The sequence below is a fragment of the Hemitrygon akajei genome, chromosome 9 (genome assembly GCF_048418815.1).
Source record: "Hemitrygon akajei chromosome 9, sHemAka1.3, whole genome shotgun sequence".
In the NCBI taxonomy this organism is placed as follows: domain Eukaryota; kingdom Metazoa; phylum Chordata; class Chondrichthyes; order Myliobatiformes; family Dasyatidae; genus Hemitrygon; species Hemitrygon akajei.
The window spans coordinates 94,829,988-94,850,665 of NC_133132.1; the positions used below are offsets into that span (position 1 = coordinate 94,829,988).

Consider the following 20,678-nt stretch of genomic DNA (forward strand, 5'->3'; position numbering starts at 1 on the left):
GTGGGGATGCTGATACGTGCTCATCCACCACCCAGTTCTTGGCAGGTTGGAGTCAGGGTCCAGTGACCCAGAGTGCAAAATGACTGGGCTCCCTTCATTGACTCAGCCTTCCTTGGCCTTCCATTGACATATGTCATCAGATTCCACCTGCTCCTCTGTTGAGGATTTGTTTGGTTCCCTCATTCCTGATGAAGGGTCTCGGCCCGAAACGTTGGCTACTCTTTTCTCATGGATGCTGCCTGACCTGCTGAGTTCTTCCAGCGTCGTGTACGTATTCTTTGATCCATAGCATCTGCAGTTGTATTTTTGTGTTTTGATTCGTTACTCCGCTGCGAAATCTCTTCAAGGTATGCCTACCCTGAAGAAGTTCAAATCTTCTCTTCGACAGGAGTTCAGTGAGACCCTCGCTCACTGCCCAGCCTCTGTTATCTCTGCCTCTCTCCGTCTCTTTGACCCCATCCTGACCCAGACAGGTACCATAGCCATGTCTCGTTTTTGGGAACGTGTCTCCGCCGCCATCTCATACCGAAGGGATTTCAGCTTCGGTTCCAGGCTTCCCAGTTTGGACCCAGCGAGGATCCCAGGAACCGCCATTTTGTTAACTGAAGCTCCCTCCGTTTCTCCCATCGGATTCTCTGAGCCACGCTTACTGCCATGTGGAGATACCTGCAGTTCCTATCACTGTCTCTGCCACCACTCCGAGCCACGCTTTCCACCATCTGCCATGGTCCACTACTCCACTTCATTCTCCGCCGGATTCACGCCTCCAACCGCCGTTTCCTCTCCTTCCTCACGTCCAAGAAGGATTACAAGCTTGCTTGCTTGCATCCCACGAGGACGACTGCCTCCAGCCCGGACTCCTCAGGCCTTCAGCACGTCGAAGAATCATCCGCCTCGGACTCCAACCCCAGCTGGCACCACGGCCCCCTGGACATGGGCACCAGCTCCCGGCAGACCATGAACTCTCTCTCTCCAGACTCTGACCACAGATTTGATGCCCTGTGGGCTATCAGTTCCGGAGGCCCCAGCTCCGGGTCCAGCTCAGACCGGGATCCTATGGCCGGGACCGTCGGAGCTGCCGTGGGGTCCTGCTGCCCATCCTATTCCCCTGCTACCTCCTATTCTCGTTGTGACTCCCAGCCTTTCCTTCATCCCTTATCCCCTCTCCATCCCTCCGTCCCTCATCCTCCCCTCTGCCCGCTCTCCCTGAACATCCCAACACCCCTCTTCCTCCTGAGACTTCCCACTCCTCACCCTCCCTTAACCCCAGTCCCAACCCTTGCCGTGTCTTCACCATCCCCCCTGACGTTCCCCTATCTGAGGCAGAGCGCTCTGTCCTCAGTAAGGGCCTCACTTTTGTCCCCCTCCGCCCACACCTCAGTGAGTTCCGTGCCCGCCATGATGCTGAACTCTTCTTCTGCCGCCTATGTCTCCGAGCCTACTACTTCAACAAGGATTCCCCTCCCCCCAGTGATGATCCATTCTCCCGGCTTCTACGCTCCTCCTCCTCCTGGACACCCCCATCGGGCCTTCTACCTGCTCTCGACCTTTTCATCTCTAACTGTCACCAAGACATCAACCGTCTCAACTTCACCACCCCTCTCTCCTATTCTAACCTCACTCCCTCTGAACGCACTGCCCTCCACTCTCTCCACACTAACCCCAACCTCACCATCAAACCTGCAGACAAAGGTGGTGCCGTAGTAGTCTAGCGGACGGACCTCTACCTCACTGAGGTCAAACGGCAGCTCTTCGACACCTCCTCGTACTTACCCCTGCCACAGGTCCCCACCAAAAAACATCAGTCCACTGTGTCCCGCACCATCTCCACCCTCATCAACTCCAGACACCTTCCTCTCTCAGCCAAAAAACTCATAATTCCCACACCCCACACAGCTCGGTTTTACCTCCTCCCCCCCCATTCCTGATGAAGGGTCTCGGCCCGAAACGTTGGCTGCTCTTTTCTCACGGATGCTGCCTGGTTCTTCCAGCGTTGTGTACGTATTCTTGGTTCCCTCTTTGTCTGGAGCCTCCCCATTGACCTCACCACTGTGGCTGACTCTCCTGGGAGCTATGCTACAGATGGCATTGCTCCTGAAATCTCAGGAGCTCACAAGCCTCTCCACCACGACAAGGTGGCGATCCTAGGAGAGGTGGAGCCATTAGGGTAGGAGTGAACAACAGTTGGAACCCGATCGTGGGTGAGGAGGAACACAGCCCGTATGTGAAGTGGGTGGATGGAACCAGAAGGTTGAAAGGGGTGAAAACAGGTGAAGGGAAGGGTGGTAGCTCCTACTTAATTATGTGCTACAGAAGCCCAAACTATTGAGCAACACACTCAAAATACATAATGCAGGACATCATCCCTCCCTTGCTCTACCTAGCTTGTTTGTACTAACATGTACAATTATGACTGTTCACTCTCCCCCTCAGGAATTTTCTACAGTTACTGTGAAACGTGGGTGATCCTCCCAGGAGCTAAACTCCGGGCAGCATCCCTCTCAGAACCTCAGCAACTCACAATCCTCTCCACCACGACATGGTGACGATCCTCTAAGAAGAACATTGGATAATGCTTACACACACACACATACAGAATTTAGTTCCTTTTATTTCATTTACTCTTTGTAAGATTTCAATTAGTATTCTCATCTTCACAGCAGGTCTAATTAAAAGATATCCACCCCACGTTAGTTCTGGATGTAACACTTGCTAAAGTTCTATTTGAAATAAACTGCAGCTTAGCAGTTTTGCAATCTCTAATTTAGTGGAACAAACCACAAAGGAAAACCTTAGAGTCTCCATTAATAATTGCAGCTCGTAAGTGTTATAAATATCAGATCGTTAGAAAAAAAAATCTATGGAAGATTTCAGGAATAATTGCAGTTGGACTATTCTTCTGAATGCAGGCAGAGAAATTTGGGAAAGGGGTTTGGGAAATTAAGTTGGCAGAGCTGTGAAAATTGTTTGTCCTATACTGCTGGGTGATTTCTGCACCCCTAATCAGTGTTTATTTTATTTATTTCAAGATATAGTGCAAAACAGGCCTTTCCTGCCCAATGAGCTGTACCACCCAGCAACCCACTTATTTAACCCTAGCCTAAACACAGGAGAATTTATGATGACCAACTAACTGGTAAGTCTTCAAACTGTGAGAGGAAACTGGAGCACCCGGTGGAGATCCATGTGGTCACAGGGAGAAAGTACAAATGCCTTAAAAACGGAGACGGAATTGAACTCCGAACTCTGACACTGTGCTGTCATAACCATTACACTACTGTGGCTCCCCAGAACTAACACATCTGTAGTGTGGGTTTCCGCATTGGCTATTTCAATTACTCAGCTTGTCTTCCAAGCTAGCTTGACTCTTGGTCCTTGATTAATGGAAATATGTTTCACCTTCAGAACCGTGCTTTGTCCAGTGCCCTTCTCTCTTTGTTATGGGACCATAGGTCACTGAAAGAGCTAATAGGTTTTAGAAAAGTTATATGTGTTGGGCAACGATAGTGTCATCTTTCACAGATTGACAGAGCAGAAATACTGGGGTTCTAAGTACCGTTCACAGGTAGTGTGGCACTGTAGATAGCACAGCAGCCAAGCACTTCGCACAATGTTTGCAGTGCTGGCGATCAGGGTTCAATTCCCACCACTGTCTGAAAGGACTTTGTACCTTCTCTCTGTGACTGAGTTTCCTCCAGATGCTTTGGTTTCCTCCCACATTCCAAGAAGTCATACAGGTTAGGGGTAGTACTGTAAGCTGTGGCCATGCAACGTGGCAACGTTTATCAGCTGCCCCAAGCAGTTCCTCAGACTGCTGTTCATTGATGCAAAGGTTGCATTTCAGTGTATGTTTCGATGTATATGTGACAGATAAAGCTAATCTCTATATCCATTATTTCACAAATGTATCTCCCTTTGTTCTGTAGGATCATTTAGCATAGAAAAGGCCCATTTCCTAGTTCAGTAAGTAACATGTAAACCTCACAGTCTACCTTGTTATGATTTTGCACCTGTCTCCCTACACTGAACTTTCTCTTTAGATGTTGCACATTATTCTGCATGCTGTTAATGTTTCACTTTGATCAATGCATTGAGTAATGAATGATTCAAGATTCAACATTCAAATTTATTTATCACGTGTATATTGAAACACACAGTGAAATGTGTTGTTTGGTTTCACCATCAACATACCCAAGTGTGCACTGGGGTATGCAAGTGTTACCATGCATTCTGGCACCAACATATCATACCCTCGGTGCTCAGCAGAACAACACAGAGCACAACAAAACAGAGCATAACAAACAACAAAGCAAATGATTGGATTTATATGAAGACAAGTTTTTCACTCTACCTTTGTACATGTGACAAACCCATAAGCCAATTCTATTTCCATTTGTCCATTGTATGCAGTGCTGGGTCTTTGAACGAAATGTGCAGTACACTTCATAACCTTAATACAAAAGGCCAGTGTACTTAGAGAATCTGCAGGAGTACTTGAGGTAAGATAGAAATAGAAATCCCAACAGGAGGATTTTGCTTTATTCATTGGCTTGTTAAATGCTTCGTTAAAAGGAGACACGAGTTTGTATTTCACAAGCATTCTTTTATGACTGAATGACACTCCAAAATGTTTGCAACCAATCAGCTTCTTTTGGAGTCGTGTCACTTTTGTAATGCAAGAAAGGCCACTGTCAGACTGCACCGAGCAAGATTGTACAAGGTTGTTTATCATTGGCCAAAGAATTTGCTGGTCATAGAGCATTATAGCACAGAAACAGGCTGTTCAGCCCATCTAGTCCATGCCAACCAAGTCTTCTGCCTCGCTGCATTTTCCTACATCTGGACAGTAGTGTTCCATACCCATCTTCTCTGTGTACCTATCCAAAATTCCCGTAAGTGTTGCAACTGAACCCACATCTACCATTTCTTCTGACTGCTCATTCCACACTCGCACCACTCTCTGAGTGAAGTAGATACCCCTTATTCTCCCTTAAATATTTCACCTTTTGCTCTAAACCATGGGTTCCCAACCTGGGGTCCATGGACCCTTGCTTAATGATATTGGTCCATGGCATAAAAAAGGTTGGGAACCCCTGCTCTAAACTTATGACTTCTAGTTCCATCCAATTTCAGGGGAAAAATGTGGCCGCATGCATTCATCATATGTATATCCCTCATAATTTTGTGTACCTCTATAACATCTCCCCTCATTCTCCTAGGCTCCAAGGAATGAAGTCCAGATCTATTCATCTTTCTCTTTAACCCAGGTCAAGTCCTTGCAAAATTTCCTTGCACTCTTTCAAGCTATTGATACCTTTCCTCTTGATTGGTGAGCTGAAATGTACAGAATACTCTAAATTCAGCCTCACCAACATCTATCCAACTTCACCATAGCATTCCAACTCCTGTACTCAGTGAACCAATATGTCACGCACTCTCTTTATGGGCCTCTTATAATGCCACTTTCAAGGAATCATGGATCTGTGTTCTCGGGATCCTTTGCTCTAACGCACATTTCAGAGCCTCACCATCAGTGGATAAGCACTGGCATATGTAAAGGATAACACTCAGGCACTCCTTTGAAACCATGCTCAGATCTGTTATTTCAGAGGATACATGTGATTTGGGTTTGACTTTATAGCCAAGCAATACCACCTCCGGTTATACAGTGGCTATATTTTATTAGGAGTTTGAGGGGATTTCATATGTCACTGAAGTCTCTAGCAAAATTATACAGATGTACCATGGAGAGCTTGTTTGCTTCACCATCAGTTTGGAGGTGCCAGTGCACAGGATCCTCACCATCAGATTTCTGAATGGTGTTTGCACCCATAGACAGATAAATCCTTTATTGATCCCAAAGGAAATTACATGAATGCTACTTCACTATTTTGCTCTCCTTTTGCATAGCATACTTATTTATTTGGTTTTATATTTTTTTTATTGATTTGCATAGTAATTTATTTTATGTATTGCATTGTACTGCTGAGCAAAACACCACACAGAATGTGTCAGTGATAATAAACCTGATTCCGATTCTGAGCGTGAGTCCTCAGGAGTGCGATTTGTCTCCCTGAAGTACTGAGATGGCAACCCTGGACCGGGTGCAGAGGAGTTTGTGACGGGCACGCGGATTGTGATCAGCCGTCGTTTCTGCTTCACCATTAAATTGAATAGCCTTCACTTCCTATCAGCTCTTTCCACTCTGAGTACAATGCTACTGCTCACAGACACCAGTCACAATTAAAATTCCCCTCAATCAGCAAACCTTCCAGCCATTTTCTGATCCTCGCACCAACATTAATTAAATTCCTGGCAAGCTGAGCTGTGAGCTACGAGAGACACTGAAGCAGGAGAAAGCATTCGGGCCCTGTATCTGCCCTACCAATCAGTAACATCATGGCTGAGCTTTCGGCACAGCATCACTTCCCCATGCTTCCCTCATGTCCTTTGACTCTGTAATACCTGAAAATGCATCATCCTATCTTAGATATATTCCGTTCCTGAGCATGGAGCATTGTAAAAAATCACTGCCCTTTTTGTGAAGAAATTTTTCCTCATCTCATTCCTGAATGGCTGGCCTTCAAGTTTGAGACTATGAGTGCCAATATATCCCCCCCCCCTTTCTAGATACCCCAGCCAAGGGGAAACACTACCCTGCATCTCCACTGTTTGTCTCTGTAAGGATTTGTGTTTCTGAGAGAATGCTTTCTGTCCTTCTAAACTTCAGAGAGTATAGATACTATCTGCTCATCTCTCTCCACTGAATTGTCATTATGCGCTGTCATGTGACATGGCCGATCATGGTCTTTTGACCATTGTTGGTTTTGGCAAATTTTTCAACAGAAGTGGTTTGTTTTCTTCGCTTCACTGGATATCCCCTCCAGATTCCAGGAACCAATCAGGTCGACCTCTATTAGCCTCATTCTATCATATGATTTTGTGAAGATAGATAAAGATTAATTTTACTTGTGATGTGCATCAAAACATACAGTGCAAACGTTTGACTAACACAGTCCAAGGAGGTACTGGAGGCAGCCCACAATTCTTGCCATGCCGTGCTTCCGTTGACAACATATCATGCACACAACTTGCTCACCATAACCTGTATGTCGTTGGAATGTGGGAGGAACCTGGGGAGAACGCACAAGCTCCTTACAGACAGCGGGCAGCAACTGAACACAGTTCTTCCTGTCACTGCCACTGGAAAGTATTATGGTAACCACTACACTCCTGTACCATACAGATTTTATACCTGATGCTGTTGGGATCTTTGGGAACAGAGCTCAGAAAAAGCGACGTAACAGACAGTGAGTTGTTTGCTATGTCTCCCTGCTCGCTGGGGGAAAACGGAGACACCTTCTCCCTTATTAGGGAGAGAGGGAGCCTATGGTACGTCGAATGTGGGGTGAAATGCAAAGTCTTTGGAGTAACTGCAAGTCTGTGTCTTTGCTGTTGCTTTGCTCACGCTTGAGTGCCTGGTGGTGTGTGCTGATGCTTTTTTTTGCTGGTGGAGGGTGGGAAAATCATTGCTTGCTGCCACTTATGTGAGGGAGGGGAGCTGGGGGGCCTTTGGGGTTATGTTTTTTTAATAAATTTTTTTAATTGAATTTTCAAATGGTTACAGAAGGAAAAAATTTTTATCAACCCTTCCCCCCTCCCCTTAACCCCTCCCCCCTAACATATCCCTGTAAAAAGAGAAAAAAAAGAAAGAAAGAATGCCTGGATATCAGAAGATCCCCACATGCTCCATGGAGTTCATAATAGCTTTAGTATATATATTTATTTCTTTCCCCAAATAACCAATAATTTTATCTTCGGAGCACCTATATATTTAATCCTATCTTTTGTAAATAAGGGCGTCAAATTTTCAGAAATATTTCATATTTATCTCTTAAATTATAAGTAATTTTTTCAAGTGGAATGCAGCTGAAAATTTCATTCTTCCAACGATCTATACTTAAGTATGAATCCGATTTCCAAGTAACTGCAATAGCCTTTTGGCTACTGCCAATGCAATTTTTATGAATTCTTTCTGATATTTATTCAGTTTGGATTTCGGTTTTATCCCTTCAATATCGCCTAGTAAAAATACTGTTGGATTATGTGGAAGTTGTGTTCCAATAATTTGTTCCAATAAAACTCTTAAATTTGTCCAAAAAGGTTGAATTTTAAAACAAGACCAAGTAGAGTGTAATCAATTAATACATTTTGTATTTTAATTGGTAAAGTTTTATTAACCAAAATTGCAACTCCCCTCGCCTTTGAATTACATGAAGCTGCAATAACATTTCCGACCCAATCTCTCTTTAATTTCTGATGTTCTATCTCTGTTAAGTGTGTTTCTTGTAAAAAAGCTATATCTATTTTCATTTTCTTAATGTTTGTTAAAATTCTTTTTCTTTTCACTGGTCCATTAAGCCCATTAACATTAAAACTTTAAAAATTCAGTAAATTAGTCATTATTTTTAACAGGGTTACTCCAGTCTATAGTAATATCTAACTTTACAACTTTTGTAGTACCTTGGGGAATCTTTTTAAAATTCTCCGTGTTGTTATGTGTCTCCCCCCCCCCCCCCCCCGATTGTCCAGGCAAAGAAAGAAAGATTAAACAAAAATAGATTATAAAGAAAAAAATAACAAAATACCCCCCTACTAATGTTGTGAATAAAAAAAACACAACATTACCCCCCTCCGTTGTACGGGTCACGGCAATCGCCATGATTACACACGTGAATCCCGTAGCAATCGATCCGAAGTTCCCGCAGCTCCCCCGTAACATAAAAAAGTATATATAAGAGAAGAAAAAATAGTATCACTACTCTCGATTAATATTTCTCAAATTTTTACCTTTCTCCCCCTGTATCATATAATTAAGAATATATTTAAATATTCTTCTGTCCTTAAACATCCATCAACTCCATTCACTGTCCATGTCTTCATCTTTAATCTGTTTCACTTTTAAATCTTTGGCTGTGGTTAGCGAATATTTGGGAGTTCTTGTGCAAATTCTTCTGCATCCCGATAATCAGTACGAAATCTTCTTTTTCCATCATCCAAAAAAATTATCACGGTTGCCGGGTGGCACAATATAAATTTATAACCCTTTTCCCATAAAACTTTTTCGCTGGGTTAAATTCCTTCTTTCTCTTCAAAAGGTCATAACTTATATCAGGATAGAAAAGAACTGTTTTCCCTTCTATCATCAATGGCCCGTTTCTCTTTCTGGCACGTTGGGCAGCTGCCTTCAGGATCTTTTCTTTATCTTAATATCTTAAGCATTTTATCAAGATTGATTGTGGGTTTTGATCAACTTGAGGTCTTGGTCTTAAGATTCTGTGAGCCCTTTCAATTTCAATTATCTGGGTTCCTTCTTCCATTTCCAAAATTTCCGGAATCTATTTTTGAAAAAATTTTATTGGATCCTCTCCCTCTATACCTTCTTTAAGTCCAACAATCTTAATATTATTTCATCTGCTAAAATTTTCAAGTACATCCACATTTTCCAACAACCGTTTTATTTCTGTTGTCCAGGCAGAAATATTATCTTCCATTTTATTCACTCTATCAATGGTGTCTCCCGTTGTTTCTTCCGTTTTTAATTTTCTTGTCCATTTTGTCCTGTCTTTTCATCATTTTATCAAACATAATCTTCATATTTTTATTATCTTTAATTACTTTTAATGCTTTTAATTCATGCATTATTTGTACCAAAGATTTTTTTAATGTCTCCAATATCACCTCCAACCTCTTCCTGTTGCTCTTCTTTGTCTCTTCATCTTCGTCTGATTTATCCAGAGAATCTGATTCCACCTCATATTCGCTTTCACTTTCAGTTCCGATCATAGCTGGGATTTGTAGTTTGGGTTGCTCGTGTTTGCGCATGCCCCTTCCTTCACGCATGCGCAATTCCTGTTGCTCTTTTTTTTTGGAGACGGTTGATGTTGCTGCAGTTTCCTGTTCTGTATCGCCGGAGGTAAAATGCACTTGAGCCCGAGGCTCTTTCATGGCGGCCGGCCTTGATTCTTTTCCAACTTGTGTTGTCTTCAAAGTAGTAGTTTTCTACTGCTTCTGTTTAGGAGACATATCTTAAGACAATCCTGAGTAGTTTATAAGTAATTTTTAAAAAGTATTTACTAACTTTTCTTCACTTAAACATTATTTTACTGTTTTTTTACGGGAGAGCTGGATTTCCACGTCTCAATCCTACGTCATCACGTGACGTCCCCCCGGGGTTCTTATGTTTAACTCTCGTTCATTATTTGGGGCACTCCTCTGTTTTTGTGGATGTTTGCAAAGAAAAAGCATTTCAGGATGTAAATTGTATACATTTCTCTGACATTAAATTGGACCTTTGAACCTTTGTTGGTCTCTGTTTGAGCAACTTTTATTCCCGGTGGCTGCCTTGACAAAAATGTATATTACTATTGGTTTATTAGTGTTGGCTTATTATTGCCACATGCACCAAGTTACAGTGAAAAGATTGTCTCGCTTGCTTTTTATACAAATCAAGTCATTATACAGTACACTGAGGTAGAATAAGGTAAAACAATAACAATGCAGATTAGAAGTGTAAAAGCCACCAAAAAAGTGCAGTGCAGGAGAATAGCAAAGTGCATGATCACAATGAGTCGATTGTGAAGCCAGGAGTCCATCCTACTGTACAAGAGGTGCATTCAATAGTCTGAGAATAGTGGGATAGAAACAAAAGGCTAGTGTTCTTGGAGAATCTGGTACGTGCTTTCAGCCATTTGTATCTTCAGCCCAATGGGAGAGAGGAGAAGATAGAATGGACGGAATGAGTGGGGGTCTTTGATTGCCCTGGCTGCTTTACTGCAGCAGTGAGACACAGTCCATAGAGGGGAGGCTCATTCCTGTGATGTGTTGAGCTGTGTTCACAGCTCTCTGCAGTTTAATGCAGTCACGAGCAGAGCAGTAGTCATAGCAAGCCGTTATGTATCAGGAATCATCCAGTGAGAAAGTTTCAATGATATCTGTAGAAAGGCATTCTCCCCCTTGACTCTCTCTATTTACCTGCCTTTGCCCCATAACAAAGTCAAAGTTGAATTTATTAACATACCACAATTACATAGGTGCAGTGATAAACCTACATTCAACAGCATCAAAGGCATATGGTATCAGCTATGTAACATTCACAAGAAAAACATCAATTATACACTTTTTACAAGAATGAATACAATGGGAGTAAAACAAAATGCAGTGAAGTGCAAAGTGGTCCTACTGTTGCTTTACTGGCGGGACAGGTTGATTCAAGAGCTAAATGATTGAAGGGAGGTAGCTGTTCTCGAAGCTGGTGGTGTGGGACAAGGCTTCTGAACCTCAGAATCAGATTTAATATCGTGAAGTTTGTTGCTTTGAAAAATCAGTACATCGCAATAGATACTAAAAAAGAGCTGTAAATTACAGTAAGTATATAAATAAAACAATGAATTAAATAAGTTGTGCAAAAAAGAGGAAAAAATGGTGAGGCAGTGTTCACTGTTCATTCAGAAATCTGATGGGAGAGGGGAAAGAAATTGTTCTTGAAATGTTGAGTGTGTGTCTTCAGGCTCCTGTACCCGCTCCCTGACGAGAAGAGGGATGATGGGGATCCTTAATGATAGATACAGGAGCAGATTTAGACCATTTGGCCCATTGAGCCTGCTCCACCATTTCATCGTGATTGATCCATTTTTCCATTCAGCCCCAATTTCAAAGATTCAAAGGTTCATTTATTTTTCAAACTGTACAACCTGAAGTTCTTCTTTTCTGGGTAGCTATGAAACCAAGAAAGAAAAGAAAGGCAGCACAGTCATCAACCCCCCAAATCCCCCTCCGTGCACAAAATACAAACAACAATGGAACAGACACATCAACCCCCAAATCCCCCCTCCTGCACAAATAAATGAACAGAACAGGCACATTGACCCCCAAATCCCCATATCCGTACAAAAAAAACTGAGATAGAGCCTGTGAAAAACACTGGTTATTAAAAAAATGTAAGACTGAAAAAAAAAGTCTGTAGCCCAAGTCCGTATCCAAAACGCAGAAAACCTGGGCAAAACTGTGCGGGCCCAAAGGTGGATCTTTCCCTCTCCATAGCAGAGCCACCAAAAGACAGGCAGCCGGCACTCACCCACCACACTCGCCTCGATGCTTCTGTCCCCCTTGTCAATTCAAGCAGCAAGCAGTGGAATCTTTCATCAGTGAAATGGAGTCAAGCAACGGCTTAAGCCTCGTCCCGCAGGCTTCTCACCACGAAATTCGCACACGTTGTCTCTGTCTCCCGAATTCCTCTCGGAGACTGCAGAGCACTGAAGCACCCAAACAATCTCTAAGTTTCCTCATTCACCTCCATGTTGCAATCTCCCTTGTCGCTTCAGTCAGTGAATAATGGAAGCTTTAACTGGCGAAATGGAGTCGAACATTGGCTCACATTCTCCTGCGATTTTGAGCCATCGCCTTTTGAAGATGTTCTTGATGCTCTAGTGCCCAAGACAGAGCTGGCTGAGTTTACAATTTTCTGCAGCTTTTTCCAATCCTGTGTAGTGTCCCCTCCATACCAGGTGGTGAAACCACCAGTTAGAATGCTCTCCACAGTACATTTGTAGAAACTTGCCAGTGCCATTGGTGACATACCAAGTCTCCTCAAAATCCTCATGAAATATAGCCACTGTGTTGCCTTCTTTGAAATTGCATCAATATGTTGGGCCCAGCATAGATCTTCAGATATGTTAACACCCAGAAATTTGAAACTGCTCACACTTACCACTGGTGATCTCTTGATAGGACTGGTGTGTGTTCCCTTGACTTCCCCTTCCTGAAGTTCTTGGTCTTACTGATGTTGAGTGCAAGTTTATTGTTGCAACACCACTTAACCAGCTGATCTATTGTGTTCCTGTATGCCTCCTCGTCACCATCTGAAACTCTGCCAACAATAATTGTGGCACCAGCAAATTGATAGTGTCGTTTGAGTTGTGCCTAACCACACAAACGTAGATGTAGAGAGAGTAGAGCAGAGTGCTAAGCATACATCCTTGAGGTGCCAGTGTTGATTGTCAACAAGGAGGAGATATTATTTCTATCCACTCAGACTGTGGTCTCCTGGTTAGTGAGTCAAAGGTGCAGTTTCAGATGGAGGAACAGAGCCCCATGCTTTGGAGTTTATTGATTTGGTCTGAGGATACGATTGTGTTGAATGCTGCGCTGTAATCAATAAGCAGCAGACTGACGTAGGAATTACTGTTGTCCACGTGGTCCAAGATTGAGTGGAGAGCCAGAGAGATGGCATCTGCTGTAGATGTATTGTGGCAATGGGCAAATTGCAGCTAGTTCAGGCCCCTGCTTAGGCAGAAGTTCATTCTGGCCCTGACCATCCTCTCAAAGGGCTTCATCACAGTAGGTGTGAGTGGCATTGGGCAGTAGTCATTGAGGCAGCTCACCCTGCTCTTCTTAGGCACTGATATGATTGTTGTCTTGTTGACGCAGGTGTGCCCTGCCAACTACCTCAGGGAGAGATTGAAGATGTTCTTACTCAGACCTGCCAGTTGGTTGGCATAGGTTTTCAGAGACCTATCAGGGCCTGACGCCTCATCAGATGCAGCAGGGATTTGTACAGATAGACCTCAGTATGTGCGGTTGGGAGTATCTATCTATCTATCTATCTATCTATCTATCTACAGGTGTAGTTTCATTCTCCCTTTCAAACCCCCTGCCTGCTGGTCACTGCAAAAAGATCACTTAGCAAAAATAGTAGGGATCTTTGATCACGGACGTTTCCTTCTTGAGGCAGTATCTTGTATATACGGCAGATGGCGGGGAAGAGTGTGCCTGTGAAGTATTGGGCTGATTTAAATACTGACCGTAGTTTCTTTGGTTCCTGTGCATTCAGATAGATGAACCAGGCCATGATGTAACCAGTCAGGACACTTTGAACAGCACATCTGTAGATCTTTGGTGGTGTGTTTGTTATAAGCCAAACCTCCTTAATCTAAGAACCATATTCCCATTCCCTTACACTGAGCCCCACACTGATTACTAAGGAGATAGAGCATTCCATTGGACTTAACACAGACAATGGTCCCTGCCTGAACTGTGACTAACCCGCTCCCAGCCCTGAACTGCCAATCCACGGAGTCAGGAGCCTAAGGTCAGATGTCTGGGCCGTGCCGTGATAGTGTCGTGTGGCAGGTGGAGCGGATCAATTGGCACAAATCTGATGAGTGTAGGATTTATCCCTAAGTCGGTGCCAGGACTTAGCTTCTGGTTGGTGTCATGAGTAAGCAATCCCTTGGTTTCTTGTACTGCTGCTGTTGGATCTTACTGTGCATACTACCCCCTGTTCCCTGTTGTACCACAGTTGACTGTCCCTCGGGTGCATTCCATTGGCTGTGACATCTACTGGTATGATGAGGCCAAACTGAGGTTGGGGGAGCAACATTTCATATTCCAGCTTAATAGCCTCCAACTTGATGGCATGAACATCGATTTCTTTAACTTTCAGTAATATCTCCACCCTCCCTCCTCCTCTCTTTTTCTATTTCCACTTCTAGTTCATCTCCTGTCAGATTCCTTCTTCAGTCATTTACTTCTTCTACCCATCACCTTCCAGCTTCTTACTTCATTCCCCCTCTCCTACCCACCCACCTCACCTGATCTTATCTCTGGCCATCTTGTACTCCATCACCTCACCCCATCTTCTTATTCTGTCTTCTGCCCCCCTGATGAAAGATCTCGAACTGAACCATCAACTGTTTATTCCTCCCCATAGATGCTGCCTGACCTGCTGAGATCCTCCAGCATTTTGTGTTTTGCTCCAAGCAGAACTGCTGGCTTCTCATTGGAAGATCTGGATTGTTACACCCTTTAAATTGCAAGGTTAAAAAATAGCCAATCTGCTTCTCTGTGTGATAAGCCAGTATTTTTTTCGCTCTAAAGCAGCATAGTGAGTGTGCAAAATTGATTTAGTTGAGTTCATTGTTGCTATCTTGCGATATGCGAGCTGGGCTATTTTAAAAATTGGAATGGTTTGTTTTTTGCCTCAAGGTTTGTTAGGATTATTCCAGATCCATCAATCATACCCTTAACTTATTATGTCTGTTTTATCACTGGCAGCAGATGAACTTAGAGACAGAATGAGTCATATAATAATGGTGTGGTTTGTATGAAACATTGATCTACTTCTCATAGATACAAGTCAACCTTGCCCTTGCGGCAAATGCCAGCATTTAAGCATTATGGGTTACAACTTTCCATGCACTGAAAGGACTCTGGTTCCATGGCTGGAACTGTCCGGTCCTCTTACCCTCCAATAGTGTAACAGTGTTAACATTGCTGTTTGAACAGTTGTCTAATTCTCTTTCAAAAGATACACACACACACTCACTAACTCACTCACTCCAAATTCCAAAAGCCTCAAAATAGCCCAAGTCTCTACAAACCGTTTCTGAACCTGGTGGTGTAAGTCTTGAGGCTCCTGGAACTTCATAATGGCAGCAGCGAGAAGGGAGCATGACCTGGGTGGTGGTATTCCTTGATGATGGATGCTACTTCCCCGTGACAACGCTCCGTGTAGATGTGCTCAATGGAGGGCTTTACCCATGATGGGCAGGGCCGTACCCACTACTTTGTGAAGGGTTTTCCATTCAAGGGCATTAGAGCTTCCATACCAGGCTGTGATGCAATCGCTACACATCTACAGAAGTTTGTAAAAGTTTTAGATATCATGCTGAATCTTCATAAACTCCTAAGGAAGTAGAGGTGCTGCTGTGCTTTCTTCATAATTACACTTACATGCTGGGCCCATGTCAGGTCCTTCAAAATGTTAACACTGAGGAATTTAAAGTTGCTGACCCTTTCCACCTCTGATCTCCAATGAGGACTGGCGCATGGACCTCTGGTTTCCTCCTCCTGAAGTCAATAATCATCTCCTTGGTCTTGCTGAACATTGAGTGCGAGGTTGTTGTTGTGGGATCATTCAGACAGATTTTAAATCTCCCTCCTAAATACTGATTTGTCATCACCTTTGATATGGCCAACAACAGTGTTGTTGTCAGCAAACTTGAAAATGGCATTGGAGTTGAGCGTGGCCACACAGTCATAAGTGTAAGTGTTAATATATCCATTAACCTACCAACACACACTCCTTTGGGATAAGGGAGCATCTGGAAGTAACCCATGCTGTCAATGGAAGAGTCATAGAGTACGATAGCAGAGAAACAGACCCCTTGGCTCACTTAATCCATGTTGACCTAATCTTCTATTTAATCCCATCTACCTGCACCAAGTCCTTTCACCTTAACCTCTAGTTCTAGGCTCATCCTACCTGAAGGGGGAAAGCCTGCATGTATTCACCCTATCTTTATCTCTCATAATTCTGAACACCTCGGTAAAGTCTCCCCTTATTCCCCTGCATTTCAGGGAATAAAGTCCTAACCTACTGTATTCAGCCTTCCTCTATAACTCAGGTCCTTAAGTCCCAGAAAAATCCTTGTACTGTAAATTTTCTCTGCACACTTTCAAGCTTAGGTAGGTAAAAACCATAAACATGAGATAACCTAAAATAAAAATGTTTGTTGGGTATTAACAGGAATAAAATCTAATGGCCCAGAAGTATTGCTAGGCAAGCACCAGCAAAGTCCCATGGGTGCTGGATTACTGGAGTTATTATTATTTCTGTCTAGTTTAATCTCATACCATGACATTTTCTTAATAAGTTTTATTTTTCACTTTGGTAGTGAAAGCAGCCATCAGTGATGTATATAGCACCTGAGGCCTCTCCTCTGCCTCAGGAGATGACTCTGGCTGAGGACACTGGTGTGAGGTCAGGTTATTGGGCCCATGGTGCACAGGCTGTACTCTCTGGGCTGATTGGTCAGATCAGGAAAGGTGCCAACCTCAATCAATTAGGAGTGGGCGAGTAGACCAGAGGAAGAGTGCAAGATCTGGTGGTGTGATGTATTGGAAAGGGAATGGGTTACAGGGATTGTATGGAAGAATGTTAAGTGACCCTGGTAGTCTCTAATATTTTTAATATTTGCATGATTTGTTCTCTTTTGCACAATGATTGTCATTTTTTGTTGTTCATAGTTTTTCCACAAATTCTTTTGCATTTTCCTGTAACGCCTGCAAGAAATGAATCTGAAGGTACTTTGATAATAAGTTTACTTTGACTGTTTGAACTTTGAAAGTACCTTGTGAATACCTAGACATTGTCTACAATGTTGACTGCTGGCCAGTCCATTTTCAGGAGTTATCAGAAGTGATTTTGAAATGACGGTCTTTGCGTTTTGTTCTGTGGAAGATTATTTTCATACAATCAAGGTTGTACTTTGTCATCCATGGGCCAATTTGAGCGCTAGCTTAAATCCCAAAATCTTTCAGCTGAGATCTTCCAATGTGTGAAAAACGATTTTTCTCTTTTTTGCAGTTCAATTTTGTGGGGAAGTTGCTGGGACCTCGAGGCAATTCACTGAAGAGGCTACAGGAAGAAACAGGAGCAAAAATGTCCATCCTGGGCAAAGGATCAATGAGGGATAAAGCCAAGGTGAGGCCATGTCTGACGGCAAATTAGAGCAATGGTTCTTTTCTGTGAATGTGACCTTCCCTTTCCAAAACAGACCAATTTTCAAACCTGATAAATGGTCTCAGCCCGAAACATCGACAATTTATTCCTCTCCATAGACATTGTCTGATGTGCTGTTCTTCCAGCATTTTAGGCCATAAAATATAGAGCAGAATTTGGCCATTTGGCCATTCCATCATGGGGTTCCTCTCAACCCCACTCTCCTACCTTCTCTGCGTAACCTTGAACACACTTACAAATGAAGGACCGATCACCCCCAGCTTTTTGTGCGTGTTAATCAAGATTTACAGAATCTCTTGTGTTTACAGTTTTCTGGTATGCCCAGATTTTCAGTGGGAACCATAGATTGCAGATGCTGGAATCTGAAGTAAGAAATGTGGAACTCAGCAGGACTGGCAGCACCTATGGATGGACATGGACAGTTGAAGTTGCAGGTTGAGACCCTTCACCTGGACAGAAAGGGTAGACAAAGGATAGCCAGTTGAAACAGGAGAGGAGGATTGTGAGGAGCAAGAACAAACAATAGGTGGTTCCAAATGAGTGAATTTTTTTTTAAACATGAGATTCTGCTGACGGTGGAAATCAAGAGTTGCACACACACAATACTGTAGATCAGACAGCAGCTAGAGAAAGAGTCAATGTTTTGCGATGAGACCTTTCATCCGGACTGGAAAGGAAGCAGAAATAGAACACGGGGGTAGGGAAAGAATCCAATCTGGAAGGTGAGAGATGAAATGAGCTGGGTGGGGGAAGTGGGGATGAAAGGAGAAGGTGATAGATGAAATGAACTGGGTGGGGGAAGAGGGGATGAAGGGAGAAAGTGAGAGACGATTAGGTGGAAAAGGTTAAAAGAAGAATGAATCTGATAGAGGGGAGAGTGAGGGAGAAATGTTGAATGGTTTGCAAACATAAATGTTTGTATGAGCTGAGGTGGAACTGTTCCACAAATGAATAAATATTTCGATGTTAAAATTACCTTTCTAAACTTGTGCCATTAAGTTGTCAAAAATAATTCAGCTACAAGAGCTGTTTGGAAACATTCTCTGAACAGCAAATATTTAAGCTAACATCATCAGTCTTTGGTTCTGTTTACCTAGTAAAACTCGACAGTGTATTTCATGGAGATCATAGCATTTTTTTGTTTATGTGGCTAACAGGACTCCAGTTAAATCTGAGAGTCTGGCCTACTGCTCTGCCTTACCGCTGTCCTCTGCTGGGTCCTCTCCATCTGGTGTTGATGTGGGAGAGATAGACTATAACCTGTGGTCCTCATTTCTCAGTAAGTGAGCATCACTGACAAGGCCAGTATGTATTGCTCATCCGTATTGCTCTTGCCCAAGGGCGATCCTGAGCTTCCAGTTGCCTGTCACTTTAACTTACAAATGTCGCTCTATCCTATGTCTCCGTGACCTTCTGCGTGGTTTTAGTGAAATATAACGTAAGCTTGAAGAACAACTTACACAAGGCAGTCTTCCCGAACTCATGTGGAATTCAGCAATTTCACGTAACTGATGCTTCCGACTGATCAGAATTGGAAAGGTTGAGCAGTTCAGAAGCTTGGCACTGAAGTGCAACCATTCATTGCAGGAGAGCCCTTTGCAAACAGATGTCTAAAGCCTCTTCATTTCTCAATGAACTCTTTGCAGTGATGGTAAACAGTTTAATAGTTCTCAGTTAAACGGCAGCTTTCAGATAATGGCCCAGAAGAAATGTAAGCATCTGACCTTTGGAATTATGGGTTTAATCATCTTTACACCCCTTGTAAGAGTCTTCATATAATTCTCATTAAGGAGATTTTCCAGACAGAGTTAACGATCAGGCGAAGCATGCCATGAATCTAGTAGTCAGACAATCAGTCAGATTTGACAACACAATGTTCCAGTCTATTATTGTTTGCTATGATGTGCCAAAGTGGGTAATGGCATCAGACCAAGGTCCTGAAACTCAGGACAGTGTCTATATTCTCAGCCAGGCTGGCCAGCCAGTTGATAGCAGAGAGAAGTGGGAGGATTTGCGTGGGTTATCGGGATCGAAAAAAATCGGAAGTTCTCTTACTAAGTAAGTCGGAACAGGTACATCCGGTATTATTTAGCGTCAGTTAGTCAAACGTTTGTCTTAGTATATAGTATATATTTTGCCTTCCTATGCATATAAAACACTTAAGAACGTATGTTTCAGCGCCGGGCTCAGGAACGGAAGTTCTCTGGACTCGGGACAGATCGCTCCCTAGTGCGCTCTCCACTGTGCCGGGTTGATGTGGAGGATCAAAAACTCAAAACCCCAAAACCCAATAATTAAACCACTGCGTTGCTTAGTAATAATTGTAGCTTTCATCGGGGCAGGGCCTTTCTCACTTTATCCTTTAAAATTGTTCTGATCGTTGACCGACGTAGCCTTATGCTTTTCCAATTACTGATGGTGTTTCACCTCTTTCCGATCACTTTATTATTTCCACTTTATTTTCAATCGTGATCGTGATTATTTTCGTGAACAGAAACACTGCGCATTCAGAGCTCTGGCGCCGGGTCCTAATGTCCACCACACTGAGACAGGTTAAATAAGGTGTGGGGTTCCGCTGGGTCCTAAGGACCCCCAGACTGAGGTTGAAAAAGGGACTTGAGCATCCACGAATTTTGGTATCCGTGAGGGATCCCGGAACCAATCCCCCACGGATAAGGAGGGCTGACTGTATTTGTTTCGTGGAGAGACTTAGCATGTCAGGCAACATCTATGGAAAGGAATAAAGAGTCAACTATGGCGAAAAATAAGGAGTTGACTTTCAGGTTGAGACCCTTGATCAGGACTCCCATGAAGGACATGTGGCTGTGGTCCTGATGGAGGGCTCAACCCAAAACGTTGACTCTTTTTACCCCTCCATAGATGCTCACTGACCTGCTGCGTTCCTCCAGCATTTTGTGTGTGTTACTCTAGATTTCCAGCATTTGCAGAATCTCTTATTTTTAATATTTGTTTTTTCTCAATTTGTGTTTATTTAGTTAGCTTTTGCCTCACATAAATTCTGTAAGAGTGAATCTTTATTCTGTATCTCATTTTTGTTGGCAGTGATTTGTGAACTTCGTAAGAATTAATTTCT

The 20,678-nt window shown here is 43.2% G+C and overlaps 1 protein-coding gene across 1 annotated transcript in view; it reads left to right on the forward strand.

The window, feature by feature from the left end:
* Positions 1–20,678, forward strand: part of khdrbs2 (KH domain containing, RNA binding, signal transduction associated 2) — a 489,568-nt gene that overhangs the window by 174,525 nt on the left and 294,365 nt on the right. The window contains exon 3 of the mRNA XM_073056524.1: positions 17,429–17,545. Within this exon, the coding sequence (XP_072912625.1) occupies positions 17,429–17,545 (117 nt within the window). The remainder of the gene's footprint in view (positions 1–17,428; positions 17,546–20,678) is intronic.